The sequence below is a fragment of the Crotalus tigris genome, unplaced genomic scaffold (genome assembly GCF_016545835.1).
Source record: "Crotalus tigris isolate CLP2741 ecotype Arizona unplaced genomic scaffold, ASM1654583v1 scf7180000018925.3142382, whole genome shotgun sequence".
NCBI classification, from domain to species: Eukaryota; Metazoa; Chordata; class Lepidosauria; order Squamata; family Viperidae; genus Crotalus; species Crotalus tigris.
The window spans coordinates 1,734,945-1,760,364 of NW_024097278.1; the positions used below are offsets into that span (position 1 = coordinate 1,734,945).

Here is a 25,420-nt window from a genome sequence, read left to right on the forward strand (position 1 = left end):
GGTTGTTCATAAGCTTAATAATCACTTCAAGTTTCATACAGGCATAATCCTGGGAGTTTGTTGAGTATTACTTCATTCATATAACAATAGGCCACAAATAACACGGGGAAAAAAAGTCAGAACTGCACACAGACAACAAAACACAGAAGATATATGAACAAATGAATTTTATGGATGAACATAAGTGTATTGTAGAAAAGAATTTGACATCAGTCAATCACGCCTCTGTTAATGTTGGTTAATAGAGAAGTTTTGATGCCTGTCTGGTGAGATGATTTAAAGGCAGGAGAAACAAGCTTTGAGCATGTGATAGAAACCGTAGAAGAAAAAGGCAGAGAGGTCCCACCTAACATAGGCAGGATTATCACACAGTGGTCCTTGATCCATTAGTAAAGCAGAGGGAGAGAACCAGCTCCTTAAATACCATAGTGACATTTGTACATGGGAAGGCATTCAGCAGGCCCATTCTTTTCTTGCCATTCAAGATCTGGAAACCTCAGAACGTAATACTAGAAAATGGTAGCCATTACATGGAAATAAAATTGGGGGGGGAGGGGTTGTCCTGCCTGCAGGCCAAAGAGCTCAGCCCAAAGGTCTAAGCTTGGCAATTTTGGGGTGAAGGCAGCAGGCCAGGGACTATGAAGAGAGGAATCTTCAGAATTCATCAACAGCCAGTGGAAGAAAAACTTAAGCTGTGGAAGATGCATCTTTAGATGTGTCAAGAACAGAATCTAATTAGTCCTGGTAGAACTAAACATCTGATGGGCTACTGAGTAAAAAACTGGAACAAAGCATGGATTTTTGCCAACTGCACACTGCTAAAACAATAAGCTCAAGGCTGCTAACCTTGATTGGTCTAGCTCAGGGGTAGGCAACTTGGCTCTTTTATGACTCGTGGACTTCAACTCCCAGAATTCCTGAGCCAGCTTGGAATGGCATGGCTGTCTCAAGAATTCTGGGAGTTGAAGTCCATGAGTCATGAAGGGGCCATAGTTCCCCTGTGCTGGCTCAGGAATTCTGGGAGTTGAAGTCCACAAGTCATGAAGGGGACATAGTTCCCCCATGCTGGCTCAGGAATTCTGGGAGTTGAAGTTCACGAGTCATAAAAGAGCCATGGTTGTCTACCCCTGGTCTAGCTACAGCTGATGGGCTCCAAAGTGCAGGAAAGCCATGAAAAGCCTCAGAAATAAGGCTTATCCTCTTGTGGCGATGAAAAGATGGAACGACAAAAATGTCCCCTGGGCTTCCATTTCTTTTCTTGTTGCAACAGATGCCCAAATGCTTCACATTAACATCCGGCGAGTCATTTTGAAGAAAAAAAAACATCATATGTTCATTTAGAACAGTGGTTCTCAAACTTTTTAATGCCGCAACCCCCAACCGGTCATAAGTCGAGGACTACTCAACCGGTCGTAAGTCGAGGATTACTCAACTGGTGCAGCACCATTTGCAGAATGGGACTTTTGGCAGGCTCAGCAGGGCAGAGACAGCCTGGACAATTCCTATTGGCTTTTGAAAGCCAATAGAATTAGACTCTATTCAAGAGAGTCAATTCTATTAGCTTTCAAAAGCCAATAGAATAAAAGGGAGTAGCACAGCTAAGGAAAAGGGGGGGAAAATGGCGGACTGCGTTGTTTGGCGACCCCCGTGAAATGGTCGTTCGACCCCAAATGGGGTCCCGACCCACAGGTTGAGAACCACTGATTTAGAACCTAAAACGCAATGCCTTTTTAAAAAAATCATTGGATGAATACTGGCTTTCAGTATTCCTATGTGGGCAGATCTTGCATAGATACCTTCCCCATTTCGGTGTTAACCTCAAACGATGTGAAAAAAAAGTGTCAGTTTATGCATCTGGACCTGCCACCAGCTTTTTCAATAAAACCTTAAAATTGGGCACTAATTAATATTTAGGGAGGCAGACTAGAATGCTAAAAAAAGGTTCTAGGTCCTGTTGCTCCTTCCCGGTCAGTGGAAATTTTCTCCAGCTGCCAGCTTTTGATACAGGCTGGAGAGCTGCTCTGGTTTAGGAATCTCGGCCCCGGGAGTAGGTGGGACTTCAAAATCTGAAGAGCCCTGGGAGTCAATTTGGACCTCTGGATTGAGCATTTCCGGCCTGCCTTCTGGTTTGGTCCTCTCATCTAATGGTTCCGTTTGACCGGGAGCTGCTGTGCCCCAATATCTGACTTTGCATTCCAAGGGATCTGCAGAAGGTGCCCCACGATCTAAAGGCTGGCTATTTGGCAAGTCCGTTTTCTTTGCAAGGAGATGAGGTACGTGGGTCGTCCTTCTTTCAGCTCCTCCCTTGGAAGGGCTAAACTCAAAATTCCTTCGCTCTTGGGAAGAAACGAGGACGGTATCGGCTTGACTGTCCCATCCTTGGCTACCCTGTTCAGATATATGGGTTGACTGAGAAGAATTTTGAGAAGAGATATGAGTTGAGTCACTCAGATCGTCGTCGTCATCGTAAGGGCAAGGAGAATGCTGCTCGGTTGAGTCTGTGCATGGCTGGTGGTCCTCATGGTCAGAGGTCTCTGGATCTTCTGAAGGACGTCTGAAGAAACTATCCCATTTTGGGACTTCCAAGTTAGCTTGCTGTTGGTCTTCATTGGGCTTCCTGGTTGAACCCACGAGGCTGTTGGGGTGCCTCAACGCTGCAATGGAGTCTGTCCTGAGTAATGGAATTTCTGGAAGAGCTGTCTCCTTCTCGTGTCCTTCCTCCTCTACCTCGTCCTCGTCCTCGCTATTAGATTCGTCACACTCCACAAAATCAACCTGTAAAGAGGTAGGAATCGGAGCGGCTTTACAACTATTGTCTTCAAGATTTGGAGGAAGCGGCTTGCCCTCCGTGGGTCCAGTCTCTGGCAGTAATTTGGGAATCTTGTTCTTGTGTGGAATCCGTTCGGAATCAAAGAGATCCTCATCATCGCTCCCACCACCATCTGTCAAAAACAAAAACCAAAAGCAAATTAATCTTTAAAAAAAAATCTTTCTCAGGATTAATTCAGAACCTAATCTTGGTTGCTCAAAACCCTCATTCAACCGTGCTAATTTTCTGCATGGGGGGAATTTTTGAGTTTGCAAGCTTTCAGCATTCAGCAGCTCAGGATTCTCCTGGATAGGGGAAACTGAATGGTTGGTAACTAAAGTATTGGTGGGTCTTGCAGAGGCTCAGTTTCTCATTTAGCCTCTGCCACAGAAACTCATGAAGTGATTTGGGGCCAGTCATCATGTCAGCCCAACCCCATCACACAGGGCTGTGGGGGGGAAACTGGAATAAGGTATACGGGAGAAAAGGTGGAGGCAAAAATCAGATTAATAAAAGGTTATGTCTAAAACCGTGTTTTAAGATATGTGGACGTCAACTCCCAAAATTCCCTAACTAGCACTACAGGGTAGGCAACCTTGGCTCTTTTATGACTCGTGGACTTAAACTCCCAGAATTCCTGAGCCAGCATGGCTCAGCTTGGAAGCCTCTCTCTTTCCCCTCAGCATGGCTGGCTCAGGAATTCTGGGAGTTGAAGGCCACGAGTCATAAAAGAGCCGAGGTTCCCTACCCCTATAATCACAATTGAGCCCCAAACCTATGTTGCTAAGCAAGACACTTTCTTAAGTGAGTTTTGCCCCATTTTGAGAACTTTCTCACCACAATTGTTAAGGGAATCACTGAAGTTGTGAAGTTAGTAACAAGGTCGTGAAGTGAACCTGGCTTCCCCATTGACTTTGCTTGTCAGAAAGTTGCCAAAGGGGATCACGTGACTCCGGGATGCTGCAAATTATCATAAATGTGAGTCAGATGCCAAACGTCTGAATGTAAATCATGTGGCCATGGGGTTTCCGCAACGGTCATTAAGTGTGAAAAAATGGTGGTAAGTCATTTTTTTCTGTGATGTCGTAACTTCGAACAGTCACTAAACGGACTGTTGTAAGTCAAAGTCCATCTGTACATATAAAAAAAATTAGAATAATGTATAATAATAATATGAATTATTCTTAATAAGAAGTAGAACATGAAGGAAGAAAAATGTAAATAAGAAATAATGGGGCTATAAGGACAAATATTTTAAAGAAGAATAAGGGGGAAATGTAAATAATAGATTACCGTTACGCAATTGCTGTAAAAAAAAGATGTGTGTTATGTTTTGCTTTGTTCTGTTTTGTCTTGTTGGTTAAAAATAAAAATTAAAAAAAAATTAAAAAAAAAATTTAGGAAGGCATCCTTTCATCTTACTGGTGTCCAGCAGCTCCAAGGCTCTTGATCTCTTCAACACGCCGAGAGGTTTATATGTGGGCCCGTTATTTTGCCTGTACATTCTGCAGAAGGGCTTCAGGCTGAGGAGAGTTAAAAATGGCAGAACATTAAACATTGAAATAAAAGAAATTTTGGTTATTAATTTATTTGGAAATCAGTAGAAAATAAAAATATTATACTGTATTATTCATTTGGGGAAAAGTCATTAGGCTATTGGTTGTCAAAAAGATTGAATGTTAATATAAATAATATATATATTATTATATATATTGAAAAAATGCAAGAAAGTTGCTTCTATGTGATTATTAGGATAAAAATTGTGTTAATTCAAATATGAGACAATAAGAGGAAAAGAGAGGAAATATTTACTGTATTAGGTTGAGGTTTGTACCAATCATATTTGTATGTAATTGGATTATTGTAACTCAGTCGCCACATTGCTTTTCAATTATGTAGTTGTAATTGTCAATAAAATTTATAATTAAAAAAATGGCACAACTTAACAAAATGAAAATTTTAAAGGGGACGGAAGGGGGAAAACACAAAATGTACTGAACTGGAAACAAATCACATTGTCTTACTTAATTTTAGATAAATTTAATCAAATTTAGATTATATCTGGATACTCTGATTTTGGAGTCAAGCCATTTGGCTTGCAAAAACTACCCTTATCTGAAAAAGTGGCACGCCATTATCAAAGTATTTTTGATGGAGCTATCCAATGAAGAGTTTAATGTAGGTCAGCTTGATGTGGATTCCAATACAGATAGTCCTCAACTTAAGAATTGTTATGGAGCTTTCCCATCACGGTTGCAATTTGTGATGAACGTAAAATGACCGAGCCAACTTTCTCTCTGTCTCCCCCTTTTTTTTTTTTGCAGAGGTCGATTAAGGAAACACAGAAGTCGTAAACCGAACCAACACTTTGTTACTGTTTTGCAGTAGTTTTCAGAAAAAAACATTATGAAATGCAGTCACATGACCGTCGGACCCGGCAAATGGGCATAAATGTAGCCCAGTTGCTGAGCACCCAAAATTTGATCAGCAACTATGGGGGGGGGGGAGATGACCAATCATTGGAACTTCAAATTTGGGATTGTGAATAGCTTCCCAGGGAGGCCCATTGTAATTTTGCACACTAGCTGACCAGTTGTAAGTTGAACACTATTTGTATTATGGGGGGGGGGGGGAAGAACCCTTACTTTTCTTCAACTCGTTCCTTGTTTGATCCCAGTGGAATTACATTGGGGTAGACATTCACTGGGCAAACGTAGCTCAGGAAATCTTGGATCTAGAACAGCGGATTGAGGAGGGGAAAAAAAAGATGCATTGATAATATTTAATGCCTCACCTTCATTTCTTGTATCATGATTTACAACAGTTTGAGAAGTACAGCTAGACTTACAACAGATTGTTTAGCAGCCGTTCAACGTTACAACAGCAGTGAAAAATGTGACTTATGACCGATGTCTAGGGAGACTCTCAGTCATCCAGATCATGGTTGTCCCAAAAGTGCTTTTTTCAGGAGGCAACTGGACTTCCTTTGTTTTTCCTTGAAGACGTTTCGCTTCTCATCCAAGAAACTTCTTCAGCTCTTTCAGAACAAATTCAAAGCTGAAGAAGCTTCTCGGACAAGAAGCGAAATGTCTTTAAAAAAAAACAAAACAAGACAATCCAGTTGCCTCCTGAAAAATCTATGAACATTTTTCACATTTATGACCTTTGTAGCATCCCCATCGTGGGAGATGAAAATATAGCCCCCTCCTCATATAACAAGATGAAGTGGGAACAATCCTGAGGTAGGCCCTCACAGTAGTGATTTAAAACAAAGCTTTAACTCAAACTCTATATTGTTTCACAATACGGACGTATAATAATAATAATAACAACAACAACAACACCATTGACATTGACAAATTCGCTATTAGTCAATTGCAAAAGGTGGCCTTACTAGGAACTGCTTCCATCCTGCGACGATATCTGTAATACCATCAAACATCCACATCTGCCTATCCCAGGTCCTGGGTAAGGACTCGATAGGTAGACAAAATGCCAAATCCAGTCTGAACATCTGGCTGACTGTGCGATGATCCATAATAATAAAGTTGGAAGGGACCTTGGAGGTCATTGAGTCCAACCCCCTGCTCAGGTAGGAACCCTACACCATTTCAGACAAATGGCTGTCCAGTCTCTTCTTAAAAACTTCCAGTGTTGGAGCATTCACTGCTTCTGGAGGCAGGTTGTTCCACTGGTTAATTGTTCTAACTGTCAGGAAGTTTCTCCTTAATTCTAGGTTGCTTCTCTCCTTGATCAGTTTCCACCCGTTGCTTCTTGTCCTGCCTTCAGGCACCTTGGAGAATAGCTTGACTCCCTCTTCTTTGGGGCAGCCCCTGAGATATTGGAACACTACTATCATGTCCCCCCTCGTCCTTCTCTTCGTTAAACTAGACATACCCAATTCCATCAACCGTTCCTTATATGTTTTAGCCTCCAGTCCCCTAATCACCTTTGTTGCTCTTCTCTGTACTCTTTCTAGAGTCTCAGCATCTTTTTTAATTGTGGTGACCAAAACTGGATGCAGTATTCCATGTGTGGCCTTACCAAAGCGTTGTAAAGTGGTATTAATAGCAAAGTAGGTAGTTCTGTGTATATTTGGAACATAAGGACTGGAACAGTAAGAAATAGGGAGCTGAAAGTAGCTGATGGATGCGGGTTCCAATGTACACGGATGTATGTGGAAAGTTATGTTCAGCAGGAGATCAGTAAAAAGTCAGCAGAGGTCAGCAAAAGTCAGTGGACCCTCTGCCTACAGTGTTAGAATGAGAAAGGGTATAAAGGATCGGGACTGGACCTGACTGATTTGCTATTGGCCTATAGCTGTCCTTTTGGAATCTGCTCTGCCATATGGTCCTCATTGCAATGGGTTATTAATGTAAGTGATGTTGTGTTATTATGCTTGCTATGTTCCAAATTATTAGCAAAATAAACCTCTGAATCTTAAAGTAAGAACTATTGTTTTGTGTTGCTGTCTCTCGTCTTTTTCATTGGTTTTTTCCATGACACCATCGTCAGGGGATCAACATTCAGATGTTTGGCAACTGTTTCATATTTATGACCTTTGATATATCCCGGGGGGGGGTCACGTGATCCCCTTCTGTGACCTTCTGACTGACAAAGTCAATGGGGAAGCTGGATTCCTTAACAACCGGGTTACTAACTTATCAACTGCAGCGATTCACTTAAATGGGGCAAAACTCTTTTAAGAAATGTCTCACTTAACGACAGAAAGTTTGGGCTCAACTGTGGTCACAAACTGGCTACTTGTAATTCGCAGTGTGTCCACAATGATTTTTTCAGAAGGCGAGATGGGGATGCGTGTAAATCAAATAAATAAAACCTTTGCCAATGGCAATTGTGTCGTACAGGGAACGTCATTTAACAAAACAAAACTGGAACTACGTACCTCGCCATAAGAAGAGTGAAATGAAAAGCAAGCTCTGTAGGAACTCGTTCCGGCCCTAAACACAAGGCATAAATTAAATTCATTTCCTCTGCTGTTGATCAAAACAAGATTAAAACCGCTGAAAAAACAAAAGCTGAAAATCATATGCCCACAAATCCGTTCTAAGGAATAAGAGAATGCTCTTTACAGCCATCTTGCTGAAGCCCCTGTCCTTCTGAAGGAATTGTGATGTCCCCTTCAGGACCATAACTGAACGCACATCTGGAAGACTAGAGAAGATTCTTCTAAAGCTTACATCTTCTAACAGAATCTTAGTCAGTCTATGACATTCGGAAGTAAAAGGAACTTGATTCTGGATGAAAAACTGAGCAGTACTTGGTGTTCTCAGAGCTTGTTTTCTTGCAGATGTTTCGTTACCCTAACTAGGTAACGTCATCAGTGCTAGTAAGGAGTGCTGTTGTCTGTCAGTTTATATTCTGGTGTCGTGTCTGGATGGGTGGGGGCAGTCTTAGGGATTCTTTGGTTGGGCTGTTTACTAATGGCTCTCCTAACAAGCTTCACCTTATCAATGTTCAAGGATCCTGCACTTCTAACATATATAATAATAGAGGGAGATCTATTTGACGACTAAAAGCACTGATATGGAAGGCTAGTTGGCAAAGGAAGAAAGCCAGAATAAGGTTGAAGAAAATTGGGGTTTTGACTTATTAGAGGGGATTTCATATTATTAATTAGAGGGTTAAAGGGAGAAGTTAAGATAAGGAGAATTCTGGTCATTAGATTTAAAATACTTGGAAATTAGTGGAAAATAAGGACTTTTTAATACTTAAAAATTAAACCTAAAAGAAAAAAGAAAATTATTATGAATATTTGATTTATTGATTAACCCAGGTAATATACATAATGATCTTGATTTATTAAAGGGGATATGCTATTAAATAGATGATTTAATATGGTGGGAAATAGATAACTCTTAGGAAATAGAACAAGATTACATTCAAATAGATAAAATATGTATTTTGGATATTAGATTTTGTTACGAACTGAGACAAGGGAAATCTTGGTTACCTAAGGCTTGAAAATTATAAATATCAAAGGTTAAGTTGGAATCTTGATGAGAACCTAAAAATTGGGTAAAAATTAATAACAGGATATGGATTGTTTATGAAGATTGAATGTCATTAAGATACGTACAAGCTAAAAATTTATTGATAAATGCAATAATGATGTTTTTATTGAGTTGATATAATAAGAACTGTACTAGTTTGAATACAAGACAGTAAATGTTAAGGGAAAAAGAGAAGAAATATTTGATGTTGCAACTTGAGATTTGTACTAAAGATTTTGTTATTGAACTATTGATTAACCCGGTCACCACGCTGCTTTTTAAATACTTAAATGTAAAATTGAAAAATTAATAAAATATTATTAAAAAAAAAAAGAAGATGCAAGGATGAACCATAAAAAAACATCCATCACTAGCCTGCACTTGGAATCTTTTAAATCTTTTTTTCAGGGCAATTTTTATGCTTAGCATTCTCTAAAACTCCTAGATATCAGCACTTGTACAAGTGACGCATTCAAAAAAAAAAAAATCCCCTTTTACATTCTGCCTTCTCCACAAATAGAAATAAACCCTGTGTATATTGTAAAGAGCAGAATGAAATGAGAAAGAAAAATAGAAGCCCTTTTTGCTCTGAATCAATTTAAATTACTAGAACCACCTGAACTGCACCCCAGAATAGCAAAAGAAACAGCTGGAAATGAAGCGAAATTATTTCAACTAGACCAGGGATGTCAAACTGGTGGCCTGCGGGCTGGATGCATCATAGCGAAACCGCATCCACCCCATTGCCAGCAATGGCAAAAAAGCTGTGACATTGCGAGTTTGACGCCTCTGAACTAGACCTTACTTAGGTTAACTGATAATAAAAGAAGTGCCAAATGAATGCTTCTTAGGTTGCTATGAAAAGTATCAATGAGAGAGAAATAGAGATAAAATGCTAATTTTGTGGGGTCCTTGTTGTTTAGTTGCGAAGTTGTGTCCGACCCATCGCGACCCCATGGACAATGTTCCTCCAGGTCTTCCTATCCTCTACCATCTTCTGGAGTCCATTTAAGCTCACGCCTACTGCTTCCGTGACTCCATCCAGCCACCTCATTCTCTGTCGTCCCATTCTTCTATTGCCCTCAATCTTTCTCAGCATGAGGCTCTTCTCCAGTGAGTCCTTCCTTCTCAATAGGTTCCCAAAGTATTTGAGTTTCAACTTCAGGATCTGGCCTTTTAAAGAGCAGTTGGGGTTGATCTCCTCTAGGACTGACCGGTTTGATCGCCTTGCAGTCCAGGGGACTCACAGGAGTCTTCTCCAGCACCATAGTTCAAAGGCCTCCATTCTTTGGCGCTCAGCCTTTCTTATGGTCCAGCTTTCACAGCCATACATTGCAACTGGGAAAAACATGGCCTTGACTATACATACTTTTGTTGGCAGGGTGATGTCTCTGCTTTTTAGTATGCTGTCTAGATTTGCCATAGCTTTCCTCCCCAGGAGCAAGCGTCTTTTAATTTCTTGGCTGCAGTCCCCATCAGCAATGATCTTGGAGCCCAGGAAGATAAAATCTGTCACTACCTCCATTTCTTCCCCATCTATTTGCCAGGAAATAGGGGTCCTTGGTGCTCTCTAAATTGGTGGTTTTCTTCCAGGCATCTCATTACCCAACTAGGTAACATCATCAGGGCTACAAGGGAGTGATGTTTGCACTTTCTAACACCATTCCCTAGTTGGGTAATGAGATGCCTGGAAGAAAACCACCAAGCTCATAAAGCACCAAGGATCTCAAAAGTTCAACCCTGAGCTGAAAATCTTCTAATGCTAATTTGAGGAAATTAAAATGTACCCTACCCTCACCTCATGATCACCTGGCTTTTCCGTGTCCTTTCTCCAAACCACATAGTCGATGGCTTGACACTGATAACACGCAACTCATTTCCATTCTGAGACATCATTCCACAAGGCAGCCGGTTTCCGCGGAACATTTCGTAATCCTAATGGACAGATAACACCCTGTCAAATCTTGGCTAAAAGTCTATGAAGATTCTCAATCATCCAGGTCCTGGATGTCCCAAAAACACTTTTTCCTTTGTGTGTGTGTGTGTGTGTGTGTGTGTGTGTGTGTGTGTATATATTATTGGTGTTTAACAATGATAATCTCCAGTGCCTGGTGCACAGCGTGTTGTCTGGGTTTACATTTTAAAAAGAAGAAAAAAAAGACAATGATAATCGATTAACATCAGTAACGATTAAATTTGATAATCCCATAATTAGTATATTTATTAATAATATATTTCTTTGATCTTCCCTTCTCCCATTTGTATTTTCCTTCGTCAATCCTAAACAAAATGTAATTCTTAATATTTTCGGTATGTGAATGATTAAACATAAGACTTTTTTTATATTTATACAAATAATAATAATCTCTATGTATAACCTTTTTTTTATCAGCTTATGTTATTCCTATGACCATCATCTCATTAGTTCACCCTGCATCTTATTTTGGTTGGTTTTGTTTAAGCTTAATTTCCCTTTTATATTCAAAATGCTTTTTCCAAAAGGGCTTCCCTGGTTTTTGTCTCTGAAAATGTTTTGCTTCTCATCTGAAGAAGTTCTGGAAGAAGCGAAATGTCTTCAAAGAAAAAAACAGTCCGATTCCTTTTTGAAAAACAAAAACAAAGAAGCACCTTTGGGATATTAGTACAATAATGGCCTCATAGCATGGTTAATGATTGGTTTTCATTTCATCATCACTAAATGTCTATGGAGGTTCTCAGTCATCTAGGTCAGTGGTGGCGAACCTATGGCACGTGTGCCAGAGGCGGCACGCGGAGCCCTCTCTGTGGGCTCACGTGCCGTTGTCCCAGCCTTGCCTCCCCCACGACCCCCTCCTCACCAGCAGCCCCCCTGGAGGAGAGTCACTCTTGAGCATGGTCCATGCGGAGCAGCGCAGCCAAGGACATGGCAGCCAGGCAGCGTAGACAAGACTCTGCCCTGACACCCCATTGCGCACAGTTGATGCTGCGGGGCGTGGGCAGAGGGCGTGGCCACCATGGTGCTGCTGGGCTGCCTGGGCAATCTGTGACGGGTTACTCGGTCTCCAGAAGGTTCGCCATCACTGATCTAGGTCATAGTTATCCCAAAGATGCTTTTTTCATGAGGCAACTGGACTTTCTTGTTTTGCTTGGAAGACATTTCACTTCTTATCCAAGAAGCTTCTCCAGTTCTTTGAAGCGGAAACATCTTCCAAGAAAAACAAGAAAGTCCAGTTGCCTCGTGAAAAAAGCCCCTTTGGGATTTTTTTCTACCAGAAGGACCACTTTAGTAAATTGACAGGAAGCAACTCTCATTCTTTTTAAAGAAGATACGTACCCTGGGATGGCGACACGCGTGAATCTGAGTATGCCGATTTGTGGTGACGTGGTAGAGGATTTCTGGCATGTTTTTAAACATGTCCAACTTGTTCACATGCACCTAGGCCAAGAGGTTCATAAAAAGGTTCTTTAGACAACTGAGAGACAAGAGAGAAACTTTGCAATCCTTTTTCAGCAAATTACTGTCATGGTTCCAACAGATGAAACTCTTCAAAGAACTTTGAGGCATTGTTAAAGAATCTTTATTCGAGCAGCATAACATTGGCACTTACATAGTCAAAGCCAAAATCTGAATTCCCCTCCCCTGAGCACATAGTATCAAAGCACAATTCCTTCCTCTAATTTACAGTCATAAATCACATTCTCCAATTAGTTTGAAATGCAGGCTTTCCCTCCAGTTCTCTAACCCAGCCAATTCTTACCATCTCTTATTTCAATAACCTTGGTTCCCACACTAGTTACAGTATTGTTATGTCTAACTAAACTCCCATGCACATTCCTCCTCTTCCCCCCAGTATCATCTAATTATAACTCTAATTCTAAGAGTAAAACACAAGGAAAATGGTTGCAACTCCATATGTTGTCAAAGCAAAAACATCCGATGTTAGCAGCATTGACAATTACTGGAAGAGAATTTCTCGGTTCCTCCTCTGAATTGATGGAGAATGTAGAATGTAATGTAGAACTCAAAGGCAGGTTACTGAATCAGCCATAACTTTGTTTTCATCCCCTGGACTCAAAAAAACACCCTATGGAACTTGTTTTTGAAATGCAAGTGATCGAGGCCAAGGTAACCTAAAGCTTGTCGTTGCAAAACAAAGCGTGATGCTCTCTGAGTTTGTTTTCTTGCAGATGTTTAATTACCCAAATAGGGAACATCATCAGTGCTACAGCCTCTGGGTAAATGAAGGCCCTGCAAGAAAACCATCCACCTCAGAGAGCACCAAAGATCCCTCAGTTCAAACCCAAGCTACAAATATTCTCTTCTATTGGTAAAATATTGTCAACTTGAACACTTGAGGCAGAAAACACCCAAGAAGCATGTCTTAAAAATCAACTGCTAAGAAGAAAAAAATCTTGAAATAGCACTACTATGTTCATATTCTATGTTGAGAATTTCAAGACTGCCTCTGATTGATCATACAGGACAATGTTTCCAAACCTTGGCAACTGTTGTGAGTCCATGCCAGGCAGTGGACCCGGCAGCTGAGTCCGGGGAATCAGAGGAGGAGGGGTTTGGAGAGCCATCAGAGTCGGAGGAAGGCTCTAATGAGCTCCAGGACTCACAATCGAATGAAGAGCCTGGCCCCTCCAATCGTGCTCCAGATGAAACTCAGCTGTGTGGGGAAGATGAGTCAGACTCTGAGGACTCACAGCTGGAAGTCATTTAGACGCTCGTAAATGAAGGCAGTTAACCAGAGCAGGTCAGAGGGAGACAATACAGCAACTCCAAGGGAGGAGGAGAAGGCATTGAGAAGCCATGCCTTGGCGCTGTTTAATAAAAAGGGAAGGTGTAGGCGGTGCTGGTTGATGAAGGCAACCGTTGCAAAGTACTTCATGGGATCATGTTCTGTTGGTATTATGGGGACTAATTCCCTGTTTTGCACTGTGTTTCGTGAGGACAATTTCCTCCATTTGGATTGTGTTTTGTTGCTTTTGTTTCTGGACCATTTGGCAGGTTTGTTACCAATATTAAAAGGGGTTTTGTTTTCTTCTGAGTCTCCAGCCTATTTCTCAAAAGGGATTTTGTCCTTGTGCATTTAACAAGGATGGCCATAGGCTGGGACAGAACAGCAACTTTAAACCAAGAGCTGGGGTGGCGTAGCAATTAGAATGCAGCATTGCACTGCCTCACTGCCAGGAGTTCGATCCTGGCCAGCTCAAGCCTTCCATCCTTCCCAGCTCGGTAAAATGAGGACCCAGACTGTTGGTGGCGGGGAGAGACAATATGCTGACTCTGTAAACCTCCCAGAGAATGCTGTAAGGCACTGTGAAGCAGAATATAAGTCCAAGGGCTATTGCTATTAAGATGTGTGGACTTCCCCCAGGGCTAGCTGAGGAATTCTGGGAATTGAAGTCTACACGTTTCCTGTTCAGAAAGGAATCACCTAGGGAGGTGGTCTTACCTTCATCCCAAGCTCTTCGCTGAGATTTGTGAATAAATACTCATATCCATAAGCTGCTTTGCAGTTCAGCCACACCACGTGATAGGGGCTCTGGACCACCCAGCTTCGCACTAATTCCATCATCCCTTTCATGCATTCTTCCTGATATGAAAAAGAGTACATAGGATGCTTTTAACTTAAATGCAGATGTCAACGCTGCAAATATTGTATATTCTTGCTTTTGACAATATGCAGAACTGTCTGGTATTTATGGGGTTAATACAGAGCAGAAGGGGGGGGGTGGGGGTAAAGCCTGGGAGAGAAAGGAAACCTTTGATCTCCACACTAATTGGATAATGTGATATATGACAGTTAATTTAGGGAGGGAACATACTAATAAATTAGCTGCTCAGAGAAAGAGAACTTAGATCTTAGCATAAACAATCCTCCGTTATGCCTGTGTCGACATTTTGTAACAATAAATGACTTTTAGGAAAATCAATGCCTGGAAGTTCTTTGAAGTGTTTCATTAGCCAGAACCATAACAGCAACGGATACTACACTCCCTTGAATGAATGCAGATCAGCATCACGTTTGCTTCTCAATATGACATCACTTTACTACAATCATCAGTAAAATCTCCTTTGAAATAAGCTTGATGTCTAAGTGATCGTAAAACTTCCTGTCATGCCTCAGTCGATGCCTGAATTTTATGAGGAAAATAAGCTGGTCGAGGTGGAGGGAGAGGTGTCTGTGGCTTCAGAGAAATGTGGGAAAGAGCAGGCAGAGGTAGGCCAGGGCGCTTCAGGATTGGGACAGGAGGAACAGGAGAGGCAATGTTCAGGCGATGAGCAAGGGCCACCCCTCCTGATCCTAGAGCACGGAGAGTGGACAGAAGGAGGGAACAACGCAGGCAGGCTCAACTACTCGGAAGGAGAGTGTCCCGCCCCTCTCCACAAGGCACACCTGGAGACTGAGACTTAAGGAGACACTGTGGGGAGAGGCATTTGTCTGGAACAAACACTGATTCCTTGGAGTATTGTGTGTTGTTGCTGATCTCTTGTTCTGTGTTGTGATTTCTGCTTGGAAACCCGGAAACCCTGACCATTGGACTGACTGACAACATTGTTTGGATGTATGTGTCATTCCTTGTTATCTCCGTGGCCTTGAGCAAATTACTCTTCTAATCAGACTGTGTGTGAAACTACTTGCAGCCAGAGGTGGCTGAAGGGGTGTGTGTCTTCCTTTGTTTGGAGGCTTGCCAGAAACGTGGGAGCATTTGGGGAAAACTTGGAGCAATTAAAGGGCGGTTTGAACTGCCAGCTGACTGCAGTGCCTCTGTGCTGTGCCCTGGATCATCACACTTCCTTTTAAAGTCGGCAAAACCAATCTGGTATCTATTCGGAGATTCCCAGATAATTAATAAGGAATAAAAAGTATGAACAAAATGCAGGCTCCATCATCTAGAATAAAGCAAAATTTAGCTATTAATGTAATTCAGAGACTTACAATATTCGGCAATCTAAAACAGAATAAGCCTGAATTAATTACATTGCATTGGAAAAGGCCTAAATTGGTTATATGGTTGCCCGAATCATTAATTTGTATAGTCGGAACTGAATGTAAGAATTGCCAGGAGTTTCAAGTGGAATTACAGCAATCAGCAGCATGGCAAGCAAAATTACACCACAAATAGGAAGACAGATGAAACATTATTGCTATCCATGTTGTCTAGAACAAAATGGGCCCATGTCATGTATTTCATAAGCTCAATGTATTTATGCTTCAAGGTATACCTACTTTTATCATCATTAATAACTGGAAGAATGTATCAATTTACATATTTTAGTTACATATACATAATGTTATCTTTTCATGCTACTCACCCGGCTTGGTATTTGATAATATTTGGGATCAAAGAATGTGGTGTCTAAATAGACACTCTGGATGTCTTTCACTCTGAAAAGAGAATGGCACAGAATCGGTACAGTAGTCCTTGACTCCACTGTTAGGACTGGAACTTCAATCGCTAAGCAAGGCAGTTGAGTTCTGCCAGATCTTATGACCATTTTTGCCCCTGTTGTTAAGTGAATCACACTGTCATTAAACAAATCTGACTTTCCCCATTGGCTTTGCTTGCTGGAAGCCAGCTAAGAAGGCCGCAAATGGTATTGTTGAAAGAAAAATCTTCATCAGGGTCCAGTCCGAGCCAGGAATAAACAAAATGGAGACTGCTTTAGAAAGAAGGTTGCAGTTTATTGAAGAGGAGAGCCAGACAGAAAGATCGCTCTGGAAAAACTTTTTATACCTTCTTGGGCTTTTGTTTGGAGTTGTTCCTGTGGCATGAACTTTGACCTCAGTCTGAGTTTGCCTTTCTGGTATTCTGATGGTGGTGGGTTAATCCTATTATATCCCAAAGGTCATATCCTGCTTCCCTGGGGCTGGGGCTGATGACTGTTGGATTTTTTGGTATGAGGGATTGTTGATTCTAGGGATCTTTGTCTTTCTAATCCCAGCGTCCTGACTCCAATATTTCTGACAAGATTATCACATCTGCATTTCTGCAGACCTGCCCTTGTTTGGGGCAGAGAGACTTGGGGAAGGGTTGGTTTCTGCCTTTAAAATCCGTTGGGGAAATGTATTCTGCCTTTTTAATATTTCCCAAAATATTATTTCTTTCTCTGGATTCTTCCCACAGCATTACCTGCATCTGAATTTTGATCATGGGAATGCTGGTAGTAATTGTGAGGACTAGTTGTAAATCACTTTCCCCAGTGTTGTTGTGACTCTGAAAGGTCACTAAATGAATGGACTATCCCATCTTGCTTCGGGCATAATTATGTCAGCTACACATTAATTCATAAAGTTTATGCCAGGATCTGGAATATTATATTTGCTTTTACAAAGTCATTTAATTTCTCAAGAAGGGAAAGCAGGACATAAATTCGTTTTCAAGCTTCTCTCGGCTAAGATGAGAATCGGAAGCCACGTGGATGCTGGTTCAAGGACCCAGATCGTAATTTTTTTGCAAAAGCTGGGAAAGCCATTGAGAAAGAATTCTGCTACAAAATGCAAGCCCGGTTGACAGGAAAATCAATATTCGCACACCTTTCTCCCACCTGCACGATCCACCTCAGCATGCTGGTGGATAGGAGGGACAGTTGCCACTTATCCCTTGTTACTGGAACAGACGAGATAAGATAAGCTTTATTGCCACTTTTCTATGTACACAATGGCACACATTAAAATGACCTAGTCGGAACTGACCCTCTCTGACTTATTATAGACTGTGGCTGAGTTTGCAGGGAGTGGCATATGGATCCCTCAGCTCTGAAAATTCAGCAACTCCTCTTCCAATCAATCAATCAATCAATCAATCAATCAATCAATCAATAGCAAGTGCAGAGAAAGCACAGAGGTGGATCACCCAAGCGTACGTAAGAGGCTTTGGGTTTCTCATTTCATAGGACTGGTGGGGAGTAGCATCCTCAAAGCATCTTTCACCAGCTAAGTTCAAGACATTCCGACATGCTAAAGAGCTGAGATCATTCCTACATACTACCCCCACGCGTGTTACCGAGGACACAAAATAGGGACAATATCCACCTTTTCTTCATAGGCCTACTACGGGTGTTCCACGGTGAAGAGCCAGGGGCTTGCCTCACCTGCTTCCTGAATGCAAGAGTTCCATTCGGGCCACTTCTCCTCTGGCGAGTCGGAAATCCCCCGTGTACAATACAGTCCCATTTTCCCCTTGGAAGAGAAACCTGGTTGAAAACATATTCATTTGTTATTCATATCCACATATGCTGCTAAACAACCCACTCCCTGTTGAGTCTGTCCACTTTAGAATGAGCATGGTGGCAGCCATCCTTTTCCTAGTTGCCACATAGCATGGAGGGAGGGGGTTAGCCAGGTGTTGTGCTAGCTAGACAAAGCAGACTTTTTATCTCGGACTTTCTTTCATGGGAACCAAGGCCATTGGCTGCTCCCGAGACTGCAGGGTGGGCGTTTCATGAAAAGCCCGCCAACAGGCTGAGTGGGGATACGGAGTTGCTTGCATAGCTTTGGGGGTGGGATTTCTTAATAATAACAATATTAATTAATAATATCAATTAATAATATCAATTAATATCAATATCAATAATAATAATGAAAATAATGATAATGATAATAATAATAATAAAGTTGGAAGGGACCTTGGAGGTCATCTAGTCCAACCCCCTGCTCAGGCAAATGAGACAAATGGCTGTCCAGTCTCTTCTTAAAAACTTCCAGTGTTGGAGCATTCACAACTTCTGGATGCAGGTTGTTCCACTGATTAATTGTTCCAACTCTCAGGACGTTTTTCCTTAGTTCTAGGTTGCTTCTCTCCTTGATTAGCTTCCATCTGTTCCTTCTTGTCCTGCTTTCAGGCGTTTTGGAAAATAACTTGACTCCCTCTTCTTTGGGGCAGCCCGAGATATTGGAACACTGCTATCGTGTCCCCCCTCGTCCTTCTCTTCATTAAGCTAGACATACCCAATTACAGCAACCGTTCCTTATATATTTTAGCCTCCAGTCCCCTGTTCATCTTTGTTGCTCTTCTCTGTACTCTTTCTAGAGTCTCTACATCTTTTTTACATTGTGGTGACCAAAACTGGATATAGTATTCCAGGTGTGGCCTTACCAAGGCATTGTAAAGTGGTATTAACAATTCACGTGATCTTGATTCTATCCCTCTGTTAATGCAGCCTAGCACTGTGTTGGCTTTTTTGGCAGTTGCAGCACACGGCTGGCTCACACTTAAGTGATTGTCCACTGGGACTCCAAGATCCCTCTCACAGTTACTACTATTGCGCAAGGTACCACCTGTACCCAATACTTTGTATTGGGGAATTGTTATGCATCTCTTCAGACTTGGTCTCACTTTTGAAGTACTGATACTCTGTATTAATAAACATGTCCTTTGAGGAATTTGCAAGCCTCGGAGTTCTGCTTTACTTGTCTCTGTCAATCGAAACCATGACAGAGTCATTGTTTCAGAGACATTTCCTTACCTAAGCAAAGAAACAGAATGACCAAGGGTGGGCCAAAAGCAGTAAGAGCAGGACAACTTCTGATTTCCTGCTGTCTTCCCCATTGCATTTCCTTGTGGGAAGCTGGTAGGGAGTGTCAGAATTTCCCTCCCTCCCTCTTCCTAATGGGGATGAATTAGGCTAATTACACTTGGATCCTCATGAAATGTAAAAGAATTGTAGCAAAAGTAAACAAAATACACATTTCCACCATTGCTGTTAATTGTTTGATAGGAGAACAAAATGCATACATAACTGATCCTGGACAATGGCCAGCAGGCAGAAGTGTGACCTCTATATCTTCTTTCTGGGAGGAAAAGATGAAAAAAGAGCTTCAAATTCATTAGATAACAGGAAGGTGGAAAACAACATGGAAAACTCTCGATTTTTATACTAATATCTGGTCCCCCCAATTATCAGTCACAGTTAATAAGAAACACTTGCTTAGAATTGTTTGCCCATTTGTCAAGGGTGCAAAACAATTTGAGCTCAAAATCTTCCAGACGTCCCCTTCTGATCTTATCAGAATTATTCCAAATTTTACAAATAATAATATGACTTCTGAATTGGTGTTTTTTTGATAGATTTCTTGTGTTAATGGTGAGAACAGTCGTAAAAATAAGCAAAGAAGCAATTTTGTCCTCTCTTGCATTTAAGATTTGCAACTGAATGGCTAGAAAAGGAATTATGGGTAGCCCCCAACTTGCAATCGATTTCTTGGCAATCAAAGTTATGACCAACATACAAAAGGAGACTTAAGACCTGGATTTCAATGGTTTCCCCCTCACCTCCACCCCATCCCTTTGGGTGCTCAACAACGTGGCTGCTTTATGACTGTTTTCAGTCCTGCATTATGTTATTGCGTTTTACAATGGGTTAGGCCAGGGATAGGCAAGCTTGGCTCTTTTATGACTCATGGACTTCAACTCCCAGAATTCTTGAGCCAGCATGGCTCAGCTTGGAAACTCTCCCTTTCCCCTCAGCATGGCTGGCTCAGGAATTCTGGGAGTTGAAGTCCACGAGTCACAAAAGAGCCAAGGTTGCCTACCCTTGGGTTAGGCAAAAACCAGCAGTTACTTATGGTTTTCAGCAAAATCATGCCTATATTGAAGCATGACTGGTTTAACGACTGCGGTGTTCATCTTACAGCTGCTATATTCACTTAACTGCTGCAGAAAACATTGTAAAATCAGGTCAGTCACATGATCAGTCTGCATTATGGTTGGTAACTCGGAGAGGTAAAAATAATTTTCCCCCAAACCATGGGGTTTTGCAAGAATTGAGGGTTAGAAAGCTTTAAACACAGGCACACATTTTGATCAAAAAGATAAAGCACTGAGCTTCAACTGAGCATCCCACCTCGCCTGTTGCTTCCTCAATGAGAGAAATTTGCGTCGGTGTTTCAACTTCCAAGGTGACCTAAATCATAGAAACCACAATAGACAGATCAACGCTGAGAAAAGAGATATATTTATGACACTCCTAGTGTGGGAATATTTATAACAGGAAGATGTAGGGGGAACTAGATTTTCTTATTGCCTTTGTAGCATTTATAGGTAATAAACATGTACAAGAAACGGGTAACTTACAATGTAATTTTCCCAGAATGTGTATCGTGGGCTGGACAGTAGCAATTCTTTTGTCACAGGGGAGCAATACAGACGGAGTTTCAAGCTTGTAAGATAAAAGAAAACAAAACACAAACATATCATGTAATGTGTTGTATATTTCAATTTTGGGAGCTGAAGTCCACACATCTTAAAGTTGCCAAGGTTGAGAACAATAAGATACAATAATGGGAGATAGCACCATTTCCAGCTTCTGAAGAATTCAGAAGAACTGCATAGATGAGGAAGAGAGAGTTCTATCTTCTTAAAGCATTCCGATCTCTTAACCAAGCTATTTATTTCACAAGACATGCAAGCCAACCTAGCAATAGCAATAGCACTTAGACTTATATACCGCTTCACAGTGCCTTATAGTCCTCTCTAAGCAGTTTATAGTCGGCATATTGCCCCCAACAATCTGGGTCCTCATTTTACCAACCTCAGAAGGATGGAAGGCTGAGTCAACCTTGAGCTGGTCAGGATCGAACTGCCGGCAATCAGCAGATTTAGTCTGCAGTATTGCATTCTAACCACTGCGCCACCACAGCTCTCATATCCTCTACAATTGCATGGGAAATTTGATAATTGCATGTAATTGCTAAGTACAGGTAGTCCTCAACTTACAACAATTCATTTAGTGACTGTTTGAAGTTACAACAGCACTGAAAAAAAGGACTTATGACCGCTTTTCACACTTACGACCATTTCACCATTCCCATGGTCATGTAATCAAAATTCAGACACTTGACAACTGACTCATATTTATGATGGTTGCAGTGTCCCGGGGTTATGTGATCCGCTTTTGCGACCTACTGACAAGCAAAGTCAATGGGAAGGCGAGATTCATTTAACAACCATGTTACTAACGTAACATCTGCAGCGATTCACTTAACAACTGTGGCAGGAAAAAGTTGTAAAATGGGGCAAAATTCACTTAACAAGTGTTTCATTTGGCAACAGAAATTTTGGACTCAGTTGTGGTTGTAAGTCAAGGAATACCTGTGTGTCAAATTCTGCTATGCAGGCCTGCAAGGATCTTCTCTGATTATTTTTTATTTCACTTAATATCCCTTCTTGGTCTCCACTGCATTGAAAGTTTCAACAACCCCAGTCAAATGCAACATTTCAATCAACTCTAAATGGTACTAACACTTCTGGAGAAAGATTTTTCCACAAGGAAAAAAGCGTAAAGAAAGATGACAGGGCAAAAAAACAATATTGTAACTATTCTGGATCGTATAACTCTATGTGACCCTAACTAGAGAGCATGTATCTGTATGTTAGAATATCTGGCATTTATTGGGTTAAATGCTGTCTCCTTAAGAGATGGCTTATGAGAAATGTAGTTTTAGCTAGTCAGTCATCCCATGTTAATGGGTCAGTGGGAGGAGTTTCTAAAGGGCATTGGGAGACTTCTTGGACACAAGCCAGATTGGAATGTCTTTGTCTAAAGAGAAGCATGGGCCATCGGATGTCACCCGATGACCCTGTTCCGCTATAAAGATGGTATGGAGAGAGCATCATTCTTTCACCTATGGGAATGAACAGAGATGTATTTTCCAGAAGTAACAACCAGCATCAATGCAAGTAATCTATCTGAATAAATACGTTTTTGTTATGAAATTATTCCTATTGAGTTTATCTATCTGATCTGATTTATAAGGCGTTTTAACTCAGGACCAGAATAGTGAAAGAATGATGCTATCCAGAACAGTAATATTCTTTTCAAAGAAATTTGAAAAGAGGCGATTGCAATTGGATGCTCCCGTCAGATGCTTCTAAATCTGTTATTCTAGCAAAATTTAACAGAAGCAGTTCATGTACCTGCATGCCAGCCGTCTTTTCATGGAAGGGGCTCTCAAGCCCTTCATGTGATCTAAATAAACAAACCAACGTGATATAAATTAAAATAATCTCCGTACAAATCATTAGAAAACTAACACATTAAATACATCAACATGTTCCACAAGTTTTCCCCACTTGGAAGATATCGATACCAGATAGAAAAGCAGGGATCAGCCTCTGCTGGGTCTTTAGCAGCCTGTATGTACATTTTGCTTAAAAAATAATTTAATTTAAAAAAATAATCAAAAAAAGCATCTTCCAAATTCAACTCTACTGATGGGGATTTGTGGCAACAAGATACAAATAGACTCAGAGTGGATATTCAGCTTCAAAGGCAGAGGTGACTTCACACTAATAGTTTACTTGGTAGGTCTATAATTAAATTTATTTATTTGCATGTTATGGAGAGCCCACCCATTGGGCTCGCCTTCTTCAGGGTGTTTTTTCCACACTAGGGGTGGTGCCTGCTTTCAAATTGTGGTGCTGGAGACTGAAGCCAAGACATAGCTGACTTTTTTTTTCCTGCTCTCCTCCTTTGACCAAGTCTTAGTAACTCCACACATGCTTTCGAATTTTGGTGCTCAACAAGACTCTTGAGAGACCCTTGGATTGCGAGGAGATCCAATCAGTCAATCCTAAAGGAAGTCAGCCCTGACTGTCCTTTGGAAGGACCGAACCTCAAGCTGAAACTCAAAGACTTTGGCCACCAAATCAGAAGAGAGGACTCCTTGGAAAAGTCCCTGATGTTGGGAAAGATGGAAGGCAAAAGGAGAAGGGGACGGCAGAGGAGATGGTTAGATAGGGTCACTGACGCAATGAACGTGGGTCTGGGCAAACCTCTGGGAGACAGTGGAGGAGAGGAAAGTCTGGCGTGCCTGGAGAACTTATTGTATCCCAGACAAATGGCTGTCCAATAAATACATTTATTTCTTGGAAGAAATGTGTGTGTGTGTGTGTGTGTGTGTGTGTGTTTGTGTGTCTGTCTGTCTATCTATCTGTCTATCTATCTATCTATCTCATATTCTTCTTGATCCTCATAGAAGGATGTCGATACTAGCAAACTCCGAGTGCTCAAAATATTCTCAAAAGTCCTAGAAATGTTAATAACCCTTCCCAGAAATGCTCAGGCATGTTCATCAAAGTAGATAACAAAGCAGCTGGAAATGTTTTGTCGAACTGCCCTCCATACCATCACTTAGATACATGATTAAACATAATTTGACTTTCAACATTTAATCGCTACCTGTCCCCATATTTTTCTATTATTCAAATCTCACTCTTTCCTGGCCAGATAGGTGGACAAATACAGGCAGACGACTTACAACAGTTCATTTAGTGACCGTTAGAAATTACAACGGCACTGGAAAAAAAAGTGTTAGAACTGTTTTTCACACTTACTACCTTTGCAGCATCCCCACGGTCACATGATTCACATTCAGATGCTTGACAACTAACTCATATTTATGACGGTTGCAGTGTCCCAGGCTCACGGGATCCCATCTTTTGTCAGGCAAAGTCGATGGGGAAGCCAGATTCGCTTAAGAATCATTACTAACTGAATATCTGCAGTGATTCACCACAACACAGTGCTAGGCTGCATTAACAGAGGGATAGAATCAAGATCACGTGAAGTATTAATACCACTCTTCAATGCCTTGGTAAGGCCACACTTGGAATACTGCATCCAGTTTTGGTCACCACGATGTAAAAAAGATGTTGAGACTCTAGAAAGAGTACAGAGAAGAGCAACAAAGATGATTAGGGGACTGGAGGCTAAACATATAAGGAACGGTTGCTAGAATTGGGTATGTCTAGTTTAACGAAGAGAAGGACAAAGGGGGACATGATAACAGTATTCCAATATCTCAGGGGCTGCCATAAAGAAAAGGGAATTAAGCTATTTTTCAAAGCACCTGAAGGCAGGACAAGAAGCAACGGGTGGAAACTAATCAAGGAGAGAAGCAACCTAGAACTAAGGAGAAACTTCCTGAAAGTGAGAACAATTAATCAGTGGAACAGCTTGCCTCCAGAAGCAGTAAATGCTCCAACACTGGAAGTTTTTAAGAAGAGACTGGACAGCCACTTGTCCGAAATGGTGTAGGGTTTCCTGCCCGAGCAGGGGGTTGGACTAGATGACCTCCAAGGTCCCTTCCAACTTTACTACTATTATTATTATTATAACCGGGACAAGCAAGGTCGTAAAATGGGGCAAAATTCACTTAACAAATGTCTCGCTTAGCAACAGAAATCTTGGGCTCCATTATGGTCGTAAGCACTCATTTTATCATCCTGGAGCCACCAGACACACGACTTAGTGAGTGTCTGAAGAAAAGAGGCAGCGCTGGGATCTCCTGGTGGTCTCCTTTCTCGCCCCTTCTCCCACCGGGGCCCCCGCTCACCCTTATGGCAGTGAGAGAGGAAGTAGGCGCGGGCGCGCAGGTTCTCCCGGTCGAAGCGGTCGATGGAGAGGTGCGGATATTCACGCATCACCCCGCCGAAGATGCTCATATTGCCGTCAGCCGCTTTTCCGCTTGGCCCTTCCGCCAGGCTCTTCCCGCCGCCCTCTCATTGGCTGGGGCGGCGCCAATCACAGGCAAGACTCCCTGGACGCATGCGCAAATGGGAACTCGGAGGGCGTGGCGCTGCTCTCTCCTTAAAGCAGGGGTAG

General features: G+C 41.7%; 1 protein-coding gene across 1 annotated transcript; it reads right to left on the reverse strand.

The window, feature by feature from the left end:
• Positions 1 to 1,619: 1,619 nt before the first annotated feature.
• DCLRE1C (DNA cross-link repair 1C) lies at positions 1,620 to 25,420 on the reverse strand. Its single transcript, XM_039357557.1, has 14 exons — positions 25,152 to 25,420; positions 22,732 to 22,783; positions 20,890 to 20,974; positions 20,660 to 20,719; positions 19,552 to 19,607; positions 17,909 to 18,010; positions 16,130 to 16,202; positions 14,265 to 14,405; positions 12,137 to 12,238; positions 10,622 to 10,758; positions 7,716 to 7,770; positions 5,455 to 5,543; positions 4,232 to 4,332; positions 1,620 to 2,942 (listed from the first exon to the last, which is right to left on the reverse strand). Exons 1-14 carry the CDS (start codon positions 25,258 to 25,260, stop codon positions 1,969 to 1,971), a joined length of 2,136 nt encoding a protein of 711 aa, XP_039213491.1. The 5' UTR covers positions 25,261 to 25,420; the 3' UTR covers positions 1,620 to 1,968.